The 21,994-nt window shown below is 30.5% G+C and overlaps 1 protein-coding gene across 1 annotated transcript in view; it reads left to right on the top strand.

Moving 5' to 3' along the window:
* The window catches only part of LOC107436488 (chondroitin sulfate proteoglycan 4), a 192,080-nt gene that overhangs the window by 137,050 nt on the left and 33,036 nt on the right, over positions 1-21,994 (top strand). Inside the window, exon 2 of the mRNA XM_021146516.3 lies at positions 21,621-21,784. Coding sequence (XP_021002175.2) covers positions 21,621-21,784 — 164 coding nt within the window. The remainder of the gene's footprint in view (positions 1-21,620; positions 21,785-21,994) is intronic.

The raw sequence follows: 21,994 nt of genomic DNA, 5'->3' as shown, positions 1-21,994 counted from the left end.
TTACGAGGCAACGGAGTTGAAAATTCATAGTTGTAAACACAGAATTAGGTCAGTCGGCTGTTCAACGCCGGTTGTTAATTGAAATTTCGATCTGAATATGAACGAGGCAAAGGAATCGTAGATTGTTCCTACAACGTGGATTTTTTATCACTAATAACCATCATGTCCAACATTTCCTTCTATAAAAATAATAAACATCTTCAACACATGTCTACAGTAAATATTCATCGAAAACTTTTAATTTTACGAACTTAATTCTTTTTATATTAGCCTTTAAAAACACGATTTAGTTTTTGCTTTAATATATAAATTCCTTTATAAATGTTACATATTATAAATCAATCTATCTTCTACAACAACAATAAGGTGGACGTTATAAACCTGAGACTTTCCTAATACTGTTTTATTAGCAAAGTTATTCAAACCTTTTTTTGGTTTTCTTTTACCAGTTTTCTAATTTCTTGAATCAATTTTGATGGGGGGAAAATTAAAGATTGCTAGAGCGTTTGATTAGATTTTCTTATACATATATAAATATAACTTTATTATTAAAGTAATTGAAAGATATATCAATGTGCAACGTGGCTCCTTTATAAATGTAATTGAAACATCACTGAGAAACAAATCAATGCCAAATAACAATCCAATAGCAACAAGGATTTATTACAAATATTAACGAAATTCTATGTCGCAATGCTTTTGATAAGCATGTAGTATGGATTTTTCTGAAAAATTATACTTGTAATCAATAGAACATTAATTTGTCTGACAATCATTTTTCTTTTATGAGGGATATTTGATGAATGTTAGATGCCACACAGAACCAAAATAATCATTGTTTAGTAAAGAAAGAACAACAATATCGTATTGGCTTTCATAGCCGTTTTTTTGTTGTCGTTCCATGGATATTTTGTTCATGATAATCTTGGAGATAAGTTAAACGGTAAATGAAAACATTCGTTAAGTGTAGTACTAGAAATTTTCTAAATCGAAGAACGGTGCTTTTATGCTTGTGCATTGAGAGGGCAGAGTTAGGAATTTTGCTGTTTTTGTCCTGCAGCTGCATCCTTAGAGCACAGAAAATCCTCTCGAACATAAGAACTTGGAATTCTTGGGTTCCCCTTTCAAGGCTACTGTTGCCAAAATCTTTTTTTTTCCTTCCAAAAAGTTAAGTTGAATGCAAAAATGGTACATACATGAGATTGTGGAAGTCATGAATATTACATGAGAAACTGGCACAACAAAGGAAGAGATTTTCTCTTTCCTACCTTCAAGAAGCTTGGTCAATGAATGTGTGAAGCACCCTTTACAAATACTAGTTTCTTAAATCTCTCTGTGGGCCTTTTTTTCCAACGATCCTGTTCGACAATTTTTTGCGATTAAAAAAGTCCTAGCTGTTTTTTTGTTTTTTTTAATTCAAACAAAAAAAAATTCAACAGCAAGTAAGAAAGACTGGAACTGGAAAAAAAAGGAAGAACTTTTTCTTGGTCGAGAGAAAATACTTTAATCCTCTCAGAAATCCATAAGCTAAAAGTTGTGGTATGGCATTTCGGGTCGCATGTTTGAAATAACGTTTTGTTGACAACAGATTATAGATTATTTTAGAAGTTAAAAATAAAAACACTTTATGTTTATGGGTTTCATGTTTTAGTAAAACTGTTGGTTGCTGTCTAAAAGACATGGAATTGAGCATATTAATGTAGACAGATTTTATTTCTTTATTTTTAATGCAAATTGTCAAACTTGTAAATTTGCTATTTTGAAATAAAGAATACAAAATTTCAAATCTTTTGGGAATAAAAGCAATTAATAGTATTGTTTTATCTTTTTGATTTGTAAGCTAAGTATAAACAGGATTAAGAAGTACAATAGTTAAAAACTTGAAAAAAAAATTCTTTTTATTTTCGTTAATCAATTATGTTACATGCTATATTCTCTTGTTTTCAAAGCAATTCCTTATTTTCTATTAAAAAAATTAAAATTAAATAAGTATTTCAAAAACTAAGTTACATAGTGTTTTAATATAAAAATTATCTCGTAATTTTTAATTTCTAAGCATATTTCCATCTACAATCAAGACTTTCAAATAGTGCCTATATGTGTTTATACAGAACTTACACTAACTATAGTAAACAGAACATCATTAAAACTTTGTTCCTTTTTGAATAACAGCCATTATATAAATGTTTGTCCCATTAAAAAAAATAATCTTATTATAACGGGGTGGGTGTTTTTTGTTGATAAATTTACAAATGAAATTTTCCCAATTAACAAATTCTTTCAAAAACCTATATGCGTCAAAAAAAGAATTTTTAAAACAGTTTACATTGAAAAAGAAGAAACAGAAAAAAAATCAAATCTTAAACTTTTTCATTGAATATAGTTTGTTCAGCTTTTGAATGGATACATATAACCCTTATTACTGTCCACAATTGTTAAATTTTTTGATATACATAATATTCTATGTCTGCTCAACATCTCCTAAAAGAGAGAAGGCCTCAGCACGGATCAATTTAGTTGCCCGACGTAACGAGCATAAATTGCACAGTGTAGGAAGAATGAGAAAGATGCTACTAAGTTTGGGCTATTAAGCTGCGCAGTGGGGGAAATATACGAAAGTTACCATTACGTTTGGACTACTGAAGGATCGAATTCCTTGTTTATGTTATTTTTTATATAGGAACATCATTTGATAACCAATGTTCATTCATCATTCAAAACGAAACACTTTTTGAACAATAAACATAACACAATTGAAATAGTTGATTTAAGTTATCTGAAACTGAAATCTTTATTAATTACATAACGTTTTAAATAAAATTAAAAAAAACTTTATGAACTAAGTGAACGCATTTCGGTGAAACAGTAATATAAATAGAGAAAATATAAAAATTAAATCTATTAAACTCCCATCACTATGACGCAAGGAAGTTTGGTTCCAAATTCATTTGATAACCACGTGATTAAAAAGAGTTTCTTTTGTCAACAAATCAAAATGACAAGATTGTGAACGCTTTGTCATGTTGAAATTTAAATTGTACGCCAAATCGATGCCAAGCTCCCAGCAAGAACGTATATCAAAATCGCTTACTCTTAAAGCGATGTTTCACAGTCTTCTTTTTTCTTGCTTTCTTAAATCACGTGAAATGAGAAAAACAAAACTTATTGAATAATTAATTAAAAAGCAATAGTTAATAAAAATGATATCCAAAATTTGTAACAAATATATCGCTCATGGGCTGCAATAGCGGCACAACTCAAAATCAAGTTTTGAGTTAAGTGGGTTTAAAGTTTTCATTGCTAAGCAAAATGCATAACAAATGCTTTCGTTTGCTTAAACGAAGAATACCTTCAAGTTGAATTATGAAATGTGCAAGCATTGCTGCTGAAAGAATGTGTATTTTCATATTGACACCTGTTCTTAGGCCAAAACGCGTGCATTTTGAGTTGTGCCACTATTGCAGCCCATGAGTGATATGTCTTTTTATTAGCCTTCAAAGAAACTGATAAATGAATAATAAATATTGGTTTATTGCAGACGATTTTCTTTCACAGTGACACAAAAGTAAAAATTCTTTATTCCTTGATTTGTTAAGGGCATGTCAACATAAGACGTATCATTTTTAGGAGTCCAATCGAATCCAATACTCTTGCAACGTCATATAGTTGTTTCCTTTCAAGAATGCTCTCCTTATTTATCGAAATATATCGTCAAGTTTCGTATTCCAGTAAGAATTCGAAACTATAACTTTTTTTTCAATAATTCTGTGATATATATCGCAAAAGATGGTGCGAATTAAATTCTTGTCTGACGTACTTAGCGTTTAAATTGTTTGAAAGCATATTTTTATAATTTAATGACGAAATAAAACGGAACAATACGCAGTCGCGGATGGTAACTTAAATCCTATACAGCTATGGTCTTTTCTTAACTTGCAACGGAGTATAAAGTTTTAACTTGCAAATCATTACAAAAAATGCTTTGTTGTTATTCAGAACTCATCATGATGAAGTGCTTGATTTACACGTTCGGGAAAATCACAAGTCATGATTTAAACCGTGTTTCTGACACAGAAGCGTCCGAAAACCACCTCTTATTTAAACCACCATAACAATTATGTCTAAACATGGGCAAACTGTGCATAATTGATTTAAGGAATCAATCCATAAGGCAATTTTGGGAAACAGTAAATTGTCCCTTTTCCACTTAAATCTTTTACGCTAATAAATATTTTCTGTAGCATTTCCACTGCCAGATTCGGGAACATCGAATTATGATAATTGGCACTGACATATTCAATTATTTAGGCAGAGGGCATTCTATATCGCTGGATCGAAGATACACTTAATTACAATTCAGTGATAAACTGGTAAACAATTAACTCCGTGTTCCCCCTTCCTTTCCGGTCGATGCCCATCCTGAAACCTACCTGTCTTTTCACGAGTGAATTATTTATTCGAGATCAGGGAATTTATTTTTTCGGTCCTGTTCTGTTGCTTCTATTTAGGATATTCAAAACAGTAAAGAAAACTTTTTGGGGTTAAATGCGATTAATTAATGTATTTTATGGTACATTTTATTACATTAGAGTCGATGAACCAGCCTGTATACTATTTAGATTACATATAAGACTAAACACCATTAATTCTAGAAAGAAAACAGTATTATGATAGTCAGTGTAATTATATGAATAAAATTGAGTTTAATTAAATTATGGGAAATTTGTTAGAATTACTATCAAGGGCGACGGGCACCCCCTGACTTTTTTTCTTTAAAACAATTAAAGAGATACAGAAAAACAATTTTGTTATAAAAAATTTTATTAAAAGTATTTTTATTCAAAAACAAATAATTAAGTAATTATTGATACATAACAATTGCAAAATTATTCAATCAAACAAGAATTGTAATTGTTTTGTTTGCTGTCCAAGTCAATTTATAACTTTTTCAATGAATTCTGAGTCACTTTGATTTTTTTCTTATGCACACTTAGCATGCATGCACAAACTTGGCAGACATCTAAGCTATATTTTTCAATTTCATTTAATTAAATATAAATAATATTATATTTTCTATTAGTTATTTAGTTTAACAAAGGTGTATAACATAAACTGACTTCAAACAACTGTAAAACTTCATCAACACAATAAATATCAATAGTAAACGTGCACAAACACGTTAGTATACGAAACTACTGTTTGTAGTTATTTGTGTTTCAAAGTCAGTAGCTATGCCAGGGCAATCAATACAGTTTCTAGTGGCAAAATTTGCAAGTACAAGAAATTCGTACTTTTTTTTAAATATCTTGTTAACAATGAAGAAATGCATCTTGAAAAAAATTAACAGGTGAAAGTATATGTAATAACAAAACAGAATGTAATAACAGAATATTTTTAAAAAAAATTGGGGGGGGGGAGGTAGTTTGTTATAGGGTTGCACCCCCTTTTATATTATTCTGCTGGCTCCCTTGATTGCTATATTATAATCACTATAATTACTTGAATATAATTGTAATCGCCATCAGCATAATTAAAGGAATACAATTATAGTCGCTATAATTGTATCAATAATTTTAAAAGGCTACTGATATACGGATTAAAAGGTTATTATTTTACCCTGAAAATAAAGTATGGACCAAACTACCAGAATATGGTTAAATTTACCGTGTTTCTGGCTCGGAGGGAAGACAAAAAAGTTCTTTAATTTTTACTGTAGCACTTTAGTAATGATATTGGTTAAATTGACCAAAAATATTTTATTATAATATGTGATGAAATTTAGCAAATGTGAAATATCTTTTTATCATGATTTCTTAAAGCATGACATAAAAACCATTTATTCGGTTAAATTTGCTCTTCAGCTTTGTATTATTTACAAATTTTTGACTATCAGAACTATAATTTGGTTTATAAATACCATATATTTTAGTTTATTGAAAGATTTTTTTTTTAGAAATGTCATTACCATACAGTAAGGTAACTTCACCAGAATTGTTTTTTCCGTGTAGGTAACTATTATAGGTTTTAATAATTAGGTTATTGTTAAGGGATTTTTTTAAAAAAAGAAAGATATATTGTTGCTTCAACACAGAATTTTTTACATTATTGTAAGTTAGAGTTTTCGTAATTTTTTACTAAAGAGTTTTATTTCTTTTTATTTTAAAATAAATAATATTTATAAAATTCTTCCAATTTTTCTGTGATCATTGAGAAATATTATATCTGTTTTAAATAATTTTGTTATAAATATGGTTTTTGAATTCAAACAAGATTCTTTTTCTAGGTCAGTGTTTCCCAAACTTATGATTTTGGTGTACCCTTTCTAAATTTTTCGTAACGCTGTGTACCACTAATACAAAAACGAATGTATTTTTTACTATAAAAAAATTGCACAAAAGTTAAAAATCACAACTGGCTGATGACACCGCTAATTATTAACTGTTATCTCTGCAAAAAATAGCTAATAGAAAAATCCGCAGTAGTAAATTTTCATGGCTAGCTTTGTTTTTAAATAAAAATTTTGAAATTTTCGTTTGTTGCCAGACATTTCACATAAGAACGCATATAACCCCGCTAAACTGTTCTCGTACCCCTGGGGGTACGCGTACCACACTTTGGGAAACACTGTCCTAGGTGAATAGCTAAATTATGAAACTATAACAACAATAGTTTAAGTGTTATCCTAAATGTTAAGGGAGTGCACCAAATTTCATGAATTTTTTTTTTAAAAGAAAATAATTTTTAAAACTACAGTATCACAAAAAAAATTTCGACCCAATAAACATTTTCATGATTTTCTAATGTGTCCAGGTAATACTCAAAAATATTTCACTTATTTAAGAACATTTTTTAGTTTACGTTGCTTTTCACTTTTCTTGAGGAAAGACAATAAAAACGCTGGTAACTTTGGTGCACATTTAAGTAGTCAAACCCCTTGGGTGTCGTGTTGTACCAAAATAGAATCTTGGGTGTCGTCGAGACGCACGCGGGACACACGCCAGATGTTGCTTTAGACTGTTGACGCGACCTCAGATAAACCCTAATTGCACGCAAGTTGACGCTCTTCATGTCTCAGATGGGAGGGATGTTGTCCCTTTTTTTTTTTAAACTTTCCTTCCTTCCTTACCTTTAGAAAAAATACTTTTTTACGGTAGCTAAGTTTGTGAAGGCGTACACACTTTCGGCTTAATGTGACTGCTTTTTTATTAACGGAAATAAATAAACGTTAAAATTGATTTATTATTGCCGCTTCTCTGAAGAGCTCTTTTAAAGCTAAGAGCCTGAATTTTTTTTTCTCCCTATATTTACGTAATTTGTGCGGAAGGTGTTAATTTATTTATGATGTTAAAAACAGCCCCAGTGTTACACAGTGAAAAAAAGTATGGTCAAAACTACCGGAATATGATAAAATTTCCTCTATGGGGACACCAAAAGCACTTTGGTAATGACTTTTTGTGAAATTAACAGTAAAATACAGTTAATTTTAACCAAACAAGTTCCTTTTTTAACTAAATGTAATTTCAATATTATTATTTTTTTAGTAAAATTGCAAATTGAAACTATATGCAGGACTAACTTAAACGATTCATCGAGTTTCTAAAGATTATTTTTTTACAAATACCACGAATTACAAATACAGGTGATAAATACATACATTCATCAAGTTCTTGTTACATACTTCATATGTCCAATGTAAGCACTCATGATCACCCATCGCAATTCCCAGCGGTAATCCAGTTCCGTCCATGCGTTCCATGTGATAGAAATAAGTATGTGTCGTATGGACGCACTCATAGTATATACCAGTATGATATGTACAGTACGCAAAATAAAAAACGGACTATCCTGAATAACTTTTGATTTAAAGATCGGATCTTCACGTTCGAGGACTCACAGTTGATGATTCGAGAGGGTGACCTTAAATATACTAATTAATCAGTACATGTGATATTTTAAGTTACGAAATCAGACACAAAAACGTACTTTTTCTGAATAAACATGCTTTTTTTCCAACGGATTCGGATTTCTAATTTCCAAAATGTTGGGGGTAGCCGCAATCTGGAAAATATGGTTCCCATACCTTTTTCAGGAGAGATTAACTTAAGGCAGAGTTTCCCAAAGTGTGGTACGCGTACCCCCAGGGGTACGGGAACAGTTTAGCGAGGGTACGCGTCCTTATGCGAAATATCTTGCAATAAACGAAAATTTCAAACAAACTTATTTAAAAACAAAGCTAGCCATGAAAATTTACGATTGCGTATTTTTCTATTTGCTATTTTTTGCGGAGTTTGAAGTTAATAATTAGTGGTGTCAACAGCCAGTTGTGATTTTTAACTTTTGTGCAATTTTTTTTATAGTAAAAAATACACTCATTTTTTTATTAGTGGTACACAGCATTACGAAAAATTTAGAAAGGGTACACAAAAGTCATAAGTTTGGGAAACACTGACTTAAGGGATTAAAATGGCTGTTAACAAAGTAAAAGTGCTTAAGTAAGGAATATGTAAAACGATTCGGGAACGCAACGACCTACAGGGGAGTTGTTATTTGAGACAAATGACTGCTAGCAGAACAACACGATCATCAGTTGCACTGGAGATTTCTTCAGTGTAGCATGGTAACGTTCCTTCTTTATTGTGGCTTATTAAATTTAAAAAAGAAAAATAATTGATATTCTTTCTTATGCAAGCGAAAACAAAACTGAATCTCTTTTTTTTTTTTAGAGAAGGAACATCCAAAACACATTGGAAAAATACATATTTTTTTGTGTATTTACATATATCTCATCTTCGTATTAGAGTCAAAACCTAATGTTTGCGAAATCGCTTCACAAAATTTAGTGATCTAATATAAAAGATCTATTTAAACTTTACATTCCATACTTTTCTCAATCAAATTACTTAAAACATTAAAATATGCAAAAAGTATACAGAGACGCATAATGTTATACCATTTAATCTTGCAAAAAAAAATTTTTGACAACAATTTTTATTAAAAAATTAGAATCTAAAGAACGTAAAATAAAGAATGTTTACGATAAAAAAAAAAAAACGATTCTAAAAATTCCTCATATTGAAATAAAAAACTTTCAAATTGTTTCTTTTTCTTTACTTTTAGTTTTAAAGCCCTTAATTAGACGTAGAAAACCATGCTTTATTTTATAAATCCAGACAATTACAAAATGAAATGTTCATTTGAAAATCTTATTCTCAAATAATGTTTACATAGATTATCCTTTCATACCACACAACAAAATTTTATAATTCTAAGATCTCGATGTGAATTTCAATATGTAACTTGAAAACAGAATAGCTGAATTCTAGTTGAAATTATTCATTCTAAATTTTAAAAAAAATACTTGCTAAGAAAACGATAAAAATTTATTAATAATCAAGAAAAATGATACTATTTCAAGTAATTCGGATGATTCTTTATTGTTGTTCCGAATTATATAGATACAGGAATATTCTATAAAGAACAAGAATATTCTATAACTATTACAGTTCTTCACGTTCTGATATCATATTTATTCATTGAAATGAAGTAAGCAATGTTTACTTCACTTTAATTTATAATGAATTGTAGACAAAAAAAGAATGTATTATTTTACGTTAATACAAATATTTGTAACAGTATTATGCGATCACGAAATCAGAATTTATCAGTTGCAAGTTTGTTGATTATAGAAAGGTAAAAATTATTGTGAAATTGCTCTTCAAATGTTGGTCGCGTTCTGTTTCATAAAGATTTACCAATGTTCTGGGTCGGCTTTTCGAATTCTTCTGCCTTTTCCTTAGGAAAATTTTGCTGCTGAAAAAAATGGTGCCCTACTCTGCCAATGATTCTAATAGAACTAAACGAAAACTTAATAAATAAGAGCCTGAAAATATCATCCCCTCTAGAGGGCGCATTCAAGCATTGCGATCGCGAATAAAGGTTGAAGGAGAGAATGTTGGAACATCACAAAAGTATTGTGCTATTCTGCACAAATATTTTAACTATATCCATTGTTGAGAATTATCGTGTGCTTAATTTTTAACTTCGATCTAGTTCATTAAATTAAGTTGCTATAGTAACGGTTTTGTTTTGCTTTTTTTTGTGATTGTTTCATCTTTTTTGTGGAGAAGAAACAAAAATGGCTTTGAGTTTATATTTATTTATTTTTGAGCATTAATATACTCCATTTTATATCTTTTAGTGTTTCAAGTTTCATTGATGAAGTTAGTATTTTATATTTTTTTGTAAATAGAACTGTAAAATAAATCATTTCGTGTGTTGTGAGTTGTTTTATGGAATAATCAAGAACACTGACATTTTTAACTAATTCTGATTCGAAGTGCAAAACGGAATATCCGTGATGCGTTACAAGTACAATTTGAAAAACAAGTATTTCGAATATTTTATTTTAAGACTGGGTCGAGTTGTTAGCACATTTATCAGGTTAATGGAAGAGATCATCCATTTATTCGCTATCATATATTTGTTATATTAGATTCATCTATTTATTATATTAGAGTTCAGATCTTCTACTTATTTGCATGAATACGGGTAATTTTAGATACAAAAACTAAGATTAAAATGACTATTTCCGTCTGCTCCATTATTATTGCTTACTATTGTTTTCAAGTGTAAACCTGGAAGTCGGAAGTGCGGTCTTAGCTATTATTTCCAGTATTGAAACTAAAACTGAATGTATGTTTATTCGAATATAATATTTTTACTTATTTGCCTTCAAGTCCTTCTGTCGTTTGTTCCAAACCAAATGTTTGTAAAAAATGTCCTTCTGGTCATAAAAAAATTGCTTCTCTGCTTCAAACATCAAAATCTCAATCCTTTACCATAAATTCAAATGTAAAATATAAATTTAAAAGAAAGAAAGAAAATACAGCAACACACCTCGCTTCCTATATCTATAAATATACGAACTCTCAACGGTAATTTAACCGTAAAGGAAAAAAAATAATCTATGTAAACGAAATCCCAGAGAAAAGGGTTTGAAATGAACGAGAGGGTCATCATCAAAACGACTCTCTAAAAAGAGAAGGAAAAAAAAATTCTTCGAAAGCCATTTCATCTTTATGTCTTCTGCAAAAGATGCTGTATGTGGTATTGAGTAAAGATATGGGCAACATTGGCGCCATAAAAAAAAGGTCCATCGTTGAATTCAAAGACGACTTCGAACTTCGGTGCATTTTATGAACTAATTTCCCGGGCATTAAATATTTGGCGCAATCGAAAGTGGAAGTTGAGTCGAAAGCATATCTGGCTTTTCGCAGGCGCACATGTTTTATAATTTAACTGTTCAACTCAGATAAGAATTTATTGTAACAGAAATCAGTGTTAAAGTAGTCTTTATGAAATAGTGGGAGTTTTTTATCCCGTTGAATAGTGAATGTGTGCTTACGCCAAACAATGTTTCGATTTATTTTGAGAGCTAGCGTAAACAGTATTTAAATAAAATATGGAGTCTATTTCTATTGGTAGGAGAAATTTCTGAGAATATTGCTAAGATATAAACACTTAGGTAATAAATATTTATTGATTTCATTAAAGAAAATTTAGTATTTGGTTTTTTCCTCGTACTTCAAATAAAACTTTAACTACTTTTATAAAGTTTCGACATAATGTTGTATCAACATAAATTGATTAAAATATTTCTTTTTTATGCTTTTACTAGTTTGTTAATAAAATTAAGATAAAAACGTACGTTTTGTTTTCCTATAAAAATTTTATTTTATTTTAATGTTTGCTTTTTTTAGTTTAACAAAGCGGATTTATAAAATAATTTAAACTTTTTTCCAATACCCACCCGATTGGCACTCATCATTCATATATATATCAGTAGGGCAGATTTGTTGGCCAATCTTTCAGGGGCATCATATTTGGTGGGCCAACGTTGTTAGTACAGTAAGGACAGATAGTGCAGAAAGTGAAAGAATATTCATGCCTTATTTTTAGACAATTTAAAAACGAAAACTTTTCTGTGGGTTTGCACGAAAAAGCGATAAATTAAATATTGCGTATACCTAGAAAATTAGATTTATTATTGTTATTCGAAAACGAAGAATTTCTAATAACATTTTTAGTAGATATAAATAAAATAATAGAAAGTATCGTTCCATCATCAATTAAACATGTTATTTTTGTATCATACAGTTTCAATATACTTTATTAAAAAAATCTCAGTTCTAATTTTTCGCATCTGAGGTAAAACCAAAACATTTGATTTGTAACTTTTAAAAATACAGTTTTAACAAATGAATTAAATACTAATAATTTCGAAACTATCACTAGCTTTACATAAGTAAAGCATTCCAGCAACAGTCCGTTGTGAGCTAAGGGTCTTTGAGGTTAAGATTCCACAATTTTACGACCAACGGCCTATGATTGGGGCAATGTTGTCAGCATAGCGCACAGGCCGCCTTTACTTCCCAGAAAACTGTTATCCATCGATTTGAAGCTGTGTGGACTACAAGCCGCAACTGGGGATCGATCCCTAGTCCAATGGCACTCAGATGGAGCTGCGGTAGTTCGAAAAGTGCGTACGCCTCCCAATGAGATGACCCAGGTTCGAATCCCAGCCGTGGCTGATTAGTACTAAATCTGCTCCTGGCTCGCACCGACCACGGTGTAGACGTAAAATATCCTCAATGTTAGACAAATATCCCCAATGGTAGATCATGGGTTCGAATTCTCTTCCAGTCGGGCTAATCGTGGGAGGTTTTCTTGTTTTTCTCTTTCATTGTAATAAACAGTTTTTAACAGTTAACCGAATTACTACCGGTTCCTAACACTGAAGAAAATTAATTCCTTTGATTCTTGCGATGTGTTCAGGTTAGGTTGTTCATCAACAAATCCTTGGGAGCTTGGGTGACAAGTTATTTTTCCTTAATAACATGGCCACTAAGATCCCCAGATCTAACACCGTATTATTTCTCTTATTTCAGAGATACGGTCTTTGAAACCTTGATGGCTAAAACATTGCAAGAACTTAAAGAACATGTTAATACAGCATTAGAAATCACTGGTTGTGTGAAACTACAAACCGTGTGAATTAAATTGATAACAGACTATATGTTCGTTTTGTACTTGCAATCCGTATAATAATTCCAAAAATATAAGTATTTAAAATCCAGTCATCGATTAACTTATGTCGTTAAATATGAATCCTTTTCTTCAAAGAAGTATTCATATTTTGTATCTATCTGCAGGTTGAAAATGAAGTTTTAATTAAAGTTAAATGGTATTTCAGATAATTCTGACTTGGTAAACAAACAGATTGTCTTGTACTTGCAATCTGTGTAATACTTCCAAAAATATAAGTATTTAAAATCCAGTCCATTCATCGATAAACTTATGTCATTAAATATGAATCATTTTCTTCAAAGAAGTATTCATATTTTGTATCTATCTTCAGATTGAAAATGAAGTTTTAATTTAAATTAAATGGTATTTCAGATAATTCTAACTTTTGGTAAACAGACAGATTGAAATGTGTTTATTGAAAGTATTTTGTCTGAAAGAAAAATCGATTACGAAGAGTTAGTTCTATCTTATTTATTTACTTCTAAGACGTCTTTTCGTTTATTCTTGTTTTGTTTTTTTAATGTTTTATATAGATTCTATTTTGTCCAAAAACACAGGTACTGTCTTTGAATGCTTGGTGGCTAAAACATTGCAAGAACTTAAAGAAAATATTAAAACAGCATTAGAAATCACTGGTAGTGTGAAACTACAAGCCGTGTGAATGAAATTGATAACAGACGATATGTTCGTCTTGTACTTGCAATCTGTGTAATAATTCCAAAAATATAAGTATTTAAAATCCAGTCCATTCATCGATATACGTATGTCATTAAATATGAATCTTTTTCTTCAAAGAAGTATTCATATTTTGTATCTATCTGCAGGTTTAATGGTATTTCAGAAAAATTCTACTTTTTGGTAAACAGACAGATTGAAATGTGTTTATTGAAAGTACTTTGTCTGAAAGAAAAATCGATTACGAAGAGTTAGTTCTATCTTATTTATTTACTTCTAAGACGTCTTTTCGTTTATTCTTGTTTTTTTTTTTTTAAAAAATGTTTTATATAGATTCTATTTTATCCAAAAACACAGGGCGGCCAACGTTCACTGGGAAGAAGGACAATTTCCAGCGTAATCCAAAATATTGTCTGAGAGAATAAAACGTCCCTTTTGAGAGCCGTTAAGAAAATAAAACTGGGACGAAAAAGTCTCAAAACGGATTGGAAACACGTAGAAGAGTGTTTGATCCACTTTAGATCATGGGATATTTAGAAAAAACTGAATGGTTTGACCCCCTCCCCCCGCTGCTCCCTTACGAGGTAGATAAGAAATAATCAATGTTCTTTCACTTCCAGTTTGAAAAGATGACAAGGATGTAGAAGAAAATTTTTTTTATAACCTTTTTTGGGGAGATTTGTTTTCAAAAAAACATCTAAGAAATAAACAGTTAACTTCTTGATGCTCTCTATCTTTAGGGTAGGCTTGCCTAACAAAATTACAAAAAAATTCTAATATATGAGTTTAAATTAATGTAAATGTAGTAACATTTGTTGAATTGTTTTAAGTATTATTTTTAATTCCATAACATCTTAAAATTGAAATGTGTAAAATTTTTTAGAGTAAGTATACATCTGATTTGTGATTGGAAACTTATGTGAAACAAACGCTTTTTAAACAAAGAAAATTGATCAATTTTATATAATCAGTGTAATGAAAAGAAATGTTTGAAAAAAATATAAATGTTTTTTTTTTAATAAATTTCTCAGTAGTTTTTTTTTTCACTTTCTTTAATAATTTTGCTTCTAAAGTTTTTTAATATCAGATATTATTTTTAGTATAACAGATATTATCTTTAGTGAAATTAAACTTGCAGGTTAAATTTCACTGCAATTTATTTTTATTTATTTATTTCAATTCGGTTTGCAATGCAATAGAAAAATACCTAATTTAGGTCATTTACAGAAACAAGCTGAAATATCAGCAACAACAAAAAGTAGGAACGATCTAGTTTCATTTCACTATTTCCAATTTCGATAAAGAAAAATTAAGGATTGATTATCGACCCTCTAAACCAGGGTTTCTTAACCTGTGGTTCATGAACCCCTAAGGGGTCCATGAGTTATATTTTGGGGGTCCGCTGACTACTCCTAATTTTTAAAACGTCTGGAAGCCTACCCATTGCTTGTAAATAGAACTATGACAGCTGTATTCCGGTTTGCTACAGTGTATATTTGTGAAGATGAATTTTCCACACTTGTGACAATAAAAATATAACATCGATTGAATGTTGAAAATGATATACACGTTGCTTTGTCGAAAACCATCCCCCAATTAAATTTAGTAATTAAGGAAAAGCAGCAGCAACCTTCACATTAAAAATTTTAATTTTCAAAATTTTGTATACTATTAAAATAATAAAATTAAATGTTTTCTAATAATTGATGTTTTTTGCAATTAAATTTTTTTTAACGGGGTGGTGGTCTGTGACTTCTTAAAAATTTTTAAAAGGGGTCCATTATATCAAAAAGGTTAAGAAACACTGCTCTAAACTAAAACTTTAAACTTTCACAGTTTGAAACTAAGGAACAAAAAATGCTTGTTGCTCCATCTTTTGTTTCTCAGCCTGGAACTCGGCCGAATTATGTTTAGTTGGTTTGAGCCCCTGTGAACTAAATTTCGTTAAATTTGGAAATAATAAAGCTTACTGAGTACGTAAGAAAATTGTCCTGATTTTTCTACTTAATTATTTGCATCCTTTTATGCAATGAATTATAAGGTTCGGCCTTTTTTTTATGAATACGTTTTGTTCCGTAATCACAGTCATTGATATATTTTTTTGAATCCTTGTAAAAATGAAGTCATTAGAACCAACTCATTGAGGGACCTAATATGATATTTAAGTGGAAAGGGAAGAAAAGCATTATCGAAATCTGACGAAGCATTATCGAAATGATCACAATAATTTTGGCATTAAAATAATAAAAACCAGTTTATTTCTCAAATACAATTACTAATAAAAGGGAAAAGTACTCTTAATAACTTTTACTGGGCAAAATAAATAGTATGAACGAGTTTTATAGAATAAAATTTGATGCATGTGACCCGAAATTACTCGTCATTTAGCTTGATTAATTTCCTACAAAATACACCAATTTAGCTTCATCTAAAATAATAAAATGAAGAGTTAGTCTGCCTGTACGTCTGTCTTCTAACTCCAAAAACGTTCGTTCTATCAGTCTGAAATTTGGACAGCTGATGCAAGGATCAAATTTAGCCCCCGATCTTGAAACTTGTTTGAAATTTCCATATAGGTAGTGTAGTAATTTTCATATAGTAGTCCTCTGTAGAGCGGCAGGAAAATCGAATTTTTTTTCTTTGACTTAAAACTCTCTTTTGATAAAAATGAGAATGCACACGATTTTCTTTATTTTAAGTATTTTAAAGATTGCATACACATTATTGTAATATTTACCAGCTTATAGCTGTCATTAAAAAAAAAAAAAGAATTTTTTGCTAGTTCTTTAATATTTAATTATTTATTCGTTATGTCACAGAAACTCAATGGTTAGCATAAATAAGATTTTGAGGCCACATGTTTATTGTGTTTAAAGTTATGCTTTTCAAACGGGAAACTATAAAACCAAATAATTTAAGATCAACAGTAATGGAATACCTGCAAGTGACGTAGAGTAGGTATCTCGACCCTGTTGAAACGTGGCATTTGTTTACGTTATCAACTGTTCTTTCCATTCTATTTCGAGTAAGCCAAACCCGTCAAGTATCAGCTCTCTTAAGTGACACATTCTAATTTCTTTCATAAAGATTTCAATTCTTTAACGGAATATTTCTTACTTAACACAAAGACAGGCACTATGCCATGTAGACTGTAAACAAACTAATTATACATCGAAGTTACCAGGTACACAAAACAGAAATATATCACTGTTACAATAAAATACATTAAAAAAATAATAAATCTAAGTTAAGTAAGTAAAACAAGTAGACGAGAAATAATTATATTTTAATAAATTCACTGTGCGACACGGGGGTTGCATATAATTAACTTCACGTTAATTAACGTTCTAACTTATGTGGAGAGACCAATTGAAATAAAAAAAAAAGTTTTGTTATAATTTATGTATTGAAAAGCAAAGTGAATGGCGAAATAGTATTAATTCGTGCATGAAAAACGTAAAGATTGTAATGCTATTATTGACTCCAATGAGGCTTAATTAGTTTTTGTAATATAAATGCAAAATAAGCTGTGAAAACAAAAAATAAAATTTATATAAAAAAACGTTGAAATAAAGAAAATAAGCTGTCAAAAATTAATAGAGAAATGGTACTAATTCATTTTAGAGAAATGTAAAAAAATCAAACTATTATGGACGCCATTGATGCTTAATTAATTTTACTAATTGAAATGAGAAAAAATACACTATGTACTATGAAGCAAAATGAATAGAGAAATGGTACTATATCGTTCAGAAAAAACATAAAAAAACGTCATATTATTATTAACGCTAATAGTGCTTACATAATGTTGGCAATAATTACTAGTTGAAATTAAAAATAAGCTATGTTAAAAGCAAAATTAATGAAGAAATGTTACAAATCCGTTTAAGAAAAGCGTATAAAGTCGTCAATCTATTATTGACTGCTTTGATGCTTAATTTTGGTAAAAGGCACAACTGGTATTATGGTAAATGGTGTAGTTTAAATGGTGTACCAGTAATGTGCATTTTTGTAATAGATGCTGCAAAAATAGGTTTTTCATAGCCCCTTGAGGATATAAGTACAGTATAAAGTTGCTAAATTTTGTGAGGAACAACATTATTCCAGATGTTTTTGAATACATTTAAACTTTATTTTGGGATGAACTTCTAAAATTATGTTTTGCTTACTCTAATAGCGTAAAGCCACCGGGAAGGACAAAATATAATAATAAATTTAAAAAATGGAATTATTTTCACTGTATTAACTTGATACAAGACTCTCAGTTTTGATGTCATAGTATTATTCAGTACTGACATATTGATTGCTCACCTTTTTTCCTCCCCGAACGAAAAACGGGTACTCAGCTAGTATACTGATAGAATAAAGAAAAGTTGTAAAAAGAAGCCATGGAGCTAGATATTCGTAGATTAAAAGGTTTTAAACTAAATACTGTATTACTTCTGAACTAAAATTCTCCAAAGAAAGGCAAATCAAGAAAAAGAAGAAAAAAATCGAACGAATTTTTAAAAAAGTGAAAAAAATTCTTCTTTCTCAAACGTATTACTTTACAGTATTTCCATCATTAGAATGCATTTTTCACCAAGTCATGCGTATTTCTATTGAGCTAAATCTTATCTTATTTATATATTTATGGCATCAAGAAGAAGAAATATTTTTTTGCCCTCCAGCATTGACCAGCGGAATATTTCACAACGGCAAATGGAAGCTGAAAAACTATCTTTTTTCAAAATAGGCTTAGCACTAAGCTATTTTCCTAAAAACTTCTCAAGTGTCGTTGGATCGTAGTGCAGGAATTATAGTACTCACGTGCTTGTTGTTGAAGCAGAGACTTTACTCCCCTCCCCTTATTTCTTGCTGGGTTTTTTTTTCTCCTACCTTTTCTTTATCACAACAGCCCCTTAGGAATTCTTCCGTGCATCTACCCTAAATTCTATCTTTGGATGCTTTATTGTTGGGACCCTTCTCACTTTCATATGCGTGTGTTGCAACTTATTATACTACAAAGCTAGACTCACAAGAAACAAAATTGCGTCATACCTGGGTAATTTAATTCTTTTTTAGTGCAATTATTAAAAAGAAAACTTTTAGCTGTGTGATTTAATTACAAAATGAGGGCTGACGTTTATGTTCATGGTTCAAACATTTAATTAAGGTTTTTCATTTGACTCTATAATTTCCTTCTTCATAGCACTTATGAATCCACTGAATATTTGAAGCTATTAAACAACTGAATGAAACTATAAAAAAGGAAAAAGAAGAAAAAAAACACTAATAAAACTACACGTTTTTTATTACTCTGTTAAGCTTTATTTATTTGTACCACAGATTAAACTAACCTTTTATCTTCTTGGATATAAAGCTAACTGACAAAATCTTTGCTCTCCCTTCCTTAGTATAGGAAAAGAGAAAAAAAAATTATGATTAATGCAACACCATACCAATCCCTACTATGAATGATTCTTAATATAGAGAGTTAATAATTGGAAAGAGAGAAATAAGAAACGTACCGATGAATTGGGAAATCAGTCACTAGGTGGGATAGTCAGTATTGAGAATCAGTGACTCAGCTTGTAAATAAAGCTGACCGGATTTAGTTTTAAACGAATAATTGTCAATTGTAATGTAGATGAATTTGTAATAAATTGTTTTTAACAACCGTTGAGTGATGTTACAGTTCTTTCTTTATTGATACATTCATCATTGACGAATCCATTTATTATTTTGATGCATTTATTATATTATAATGAATTCTATTAACTTAGTGAAATGAATGAATTTTATTATTATATCTTACGATATATTTGTGTATTTTCTCATTGAGGAATTTTCTTGTTGTTGTTTGTTTGTTGACGTATGCCATTAAGGCAGAGGGGGTGCAATCGTTCTTGTTTTCCAGTGGCGCCATCTATGGCCAAGAATTCGATTTCTGCCACACCCGTTTATAGGGTGGACCCATTCATACATCCATTCATTCATCCACAGATCGTAATTTTGACCTGAATCAGAGAACGATCAATCTCCAATTCAGTACCCCCAGAGGTTTTGATTTGTTATGGGAACATGGAGGACTTCGAGACTCGACTGATTTAACGTGCATTAGTCACCATTTACTACACGGGGAGTCTTCGACCGGCAGGGATCGAACCCACGACCACTTGGACATGGGCCCAGTGCAAGACCGTAGCCAGGATATTTTTTCGGGGGGGGGGGATATGATAAGAAGCGAGGACAGTTTCAGACATGCAAAGTAGGGGGAAAACATTGTAACAAATATTGTTTATTCTGTTGTTTGCAAAAGTTAAACTAGTAATTAAAAAATATTGCATAATACTTATTTATCAATTAATATTACGTAATAATTATAATCAATTTGTAAACAAAGTTTACAAAGACATGCAACGGGGATTTGAAGAAAATTTTTTGATTACTTTTTTAGGACAAACCAGAATATCCCGAAATATGCTTAATAAAGTTAGTTAATAAAAGGTTTGATTCGACAGTTTTTATTTTTCTTTTNGCGAGCGGAGCAGGAAAAAGAGTCGTTGAATAGAACTAGTGATCCTTCTACGACTGCTGATTCTTCTACAATTAACGTCGCATGTTGCGAAGTTTAACTTCTTCCGCGTGGAGGGACTCCACGCACTATTTTTTTTTATAGCACAGATTAACTTTCATCTACTTGGATATAAAGCTAACTGACAAATTGTGTTCTCCATTCCTAAGTCTGGGAAAAGAGAAAATAAATTTTATCTAACGTCATTTCAGAGAGTTTGAAAATCAATAATAACAATCCCTGCTATGAATGATTCTTAATATAGAGAGTAAATGAGAAACGTACGGATGAATTGGGAAATCAGTCACTAGGCGGGATAGTCAGTATAGGGAATCAGTGACTCAGCTTGTAAATAAAGCTGACCGGATTTAGTTTTAAATTAATAATTGTCAATTGTAGTGTAGATGAATTTGTAACAGATTGCTTTCAACAACTGTTGAGTGATATTACAGACTTGACGATTTCCACTTCTTTCTTGATTGATACATTCATCAATAACGAATCCATTTATTATATTGATGCATTTATTATGAATTCTATTAACTTAGTGAAATGAAGGAATTTCGTTATTATATCTTACGATATATTTGTGTATTTTCTCATTGAGGAATTTTCTTGTTGTTTGTTTGTTGACGTATGGGAACGATCAGAAGGGGTGCGATTGCTTTTGTTTTCCAATGACGCCATCTATAGCCAAGAATTCGACTTCTGTCACACTCATACGCCACACCCGTTTATAGGATGGACCCATTCATACATCCATTCATTCATCCACAGATCGTAATTTTGACCTGAATCAGAGAACGATCAATCTCCAATTCAGTACCGCCAGAGGTTTTGATTTGTTATGGGAACATGGAGGACTTTGAGACTCGACATATTTAACGTGCATTAGTCACCATTTACTACACGGGGAGTCTTCGGCCGTCAGGGATCGAACCCACGACCACTTGGACATGGGCCCAGTGCCCCTACCAACCAGGCTATCCCGGCTAGAAATTTTCTCATTTATGACTTTAAAACAATTCATGCATTTTTTGATGCATTTATGAAATTGAATTACTATTATAGTTTTTTGAACAATTTTCCTTTCTTTTTTTTCTTCATAGTTTTGCTGCAGCTATGTTATTTTAATGAGCAAGAATTTAAACCTTTTTTTGGTCCAGACAATAAAATTTAAAAATATGTAAATAAAGTTTAATTTTTATCATCTTTTTATCACATTTTACTTTAAATTATAAAAAAGTTAATTAATTAATTAAAATAATATAATATATTTATGATTCTTTTTTCTTTATTTTAGCTTCATTTTACGGAGCAAGCTACTTGAAAGTTCCCTTGCAAGACGCCCAAAGCACAACTAACATTTATTTTAAATTTCGCACTTACAGAGCAAGCGCATTTCTTTTCTTGGCAGCTGGTTCTAGTGATTATTGTTTAATAGTCTTGGAAAATGGAAAAATACAGGTGAGTGTTCCTTATTTTTTTTCTTCTTCATATTATATTAAAGATGCAGAAGCCTCGTCTGCGAGCCAAACTTCCAATTAAAACTCGCTATATTTCTTCCCCAACTCGACATTTTTATGCATCTTCATTTCCGCTACTACCTTAGCCATTTTTTTTTCTCCATACAGTTCTCGATCCGTGTTCCAAAGTATTACAAAAGTCCATCGTTGT

The sequence above is a fragment of the Parasteatoda tepidariorum genome, chromosome 7 (assembly GCF_043381705.1).
Source record: "Parasteatoda tepidariorum isolate YZ-2023 chromosome 7, CAS_Ptep_4.0, whole genome shotgun sequence".
In the NCBI taxonomy this organism is placed as follows: Eukaryota; Metazoa; Arthropoda; class Arachnida; order Araneae; family Theridiidae; genus Parasteatoda; species Parasteatoda tepidariorum.
Note: the sequence above shows the minus strand (reverse complement) of the source record. Positions and strands in the feature narration are given on the sequence as shown.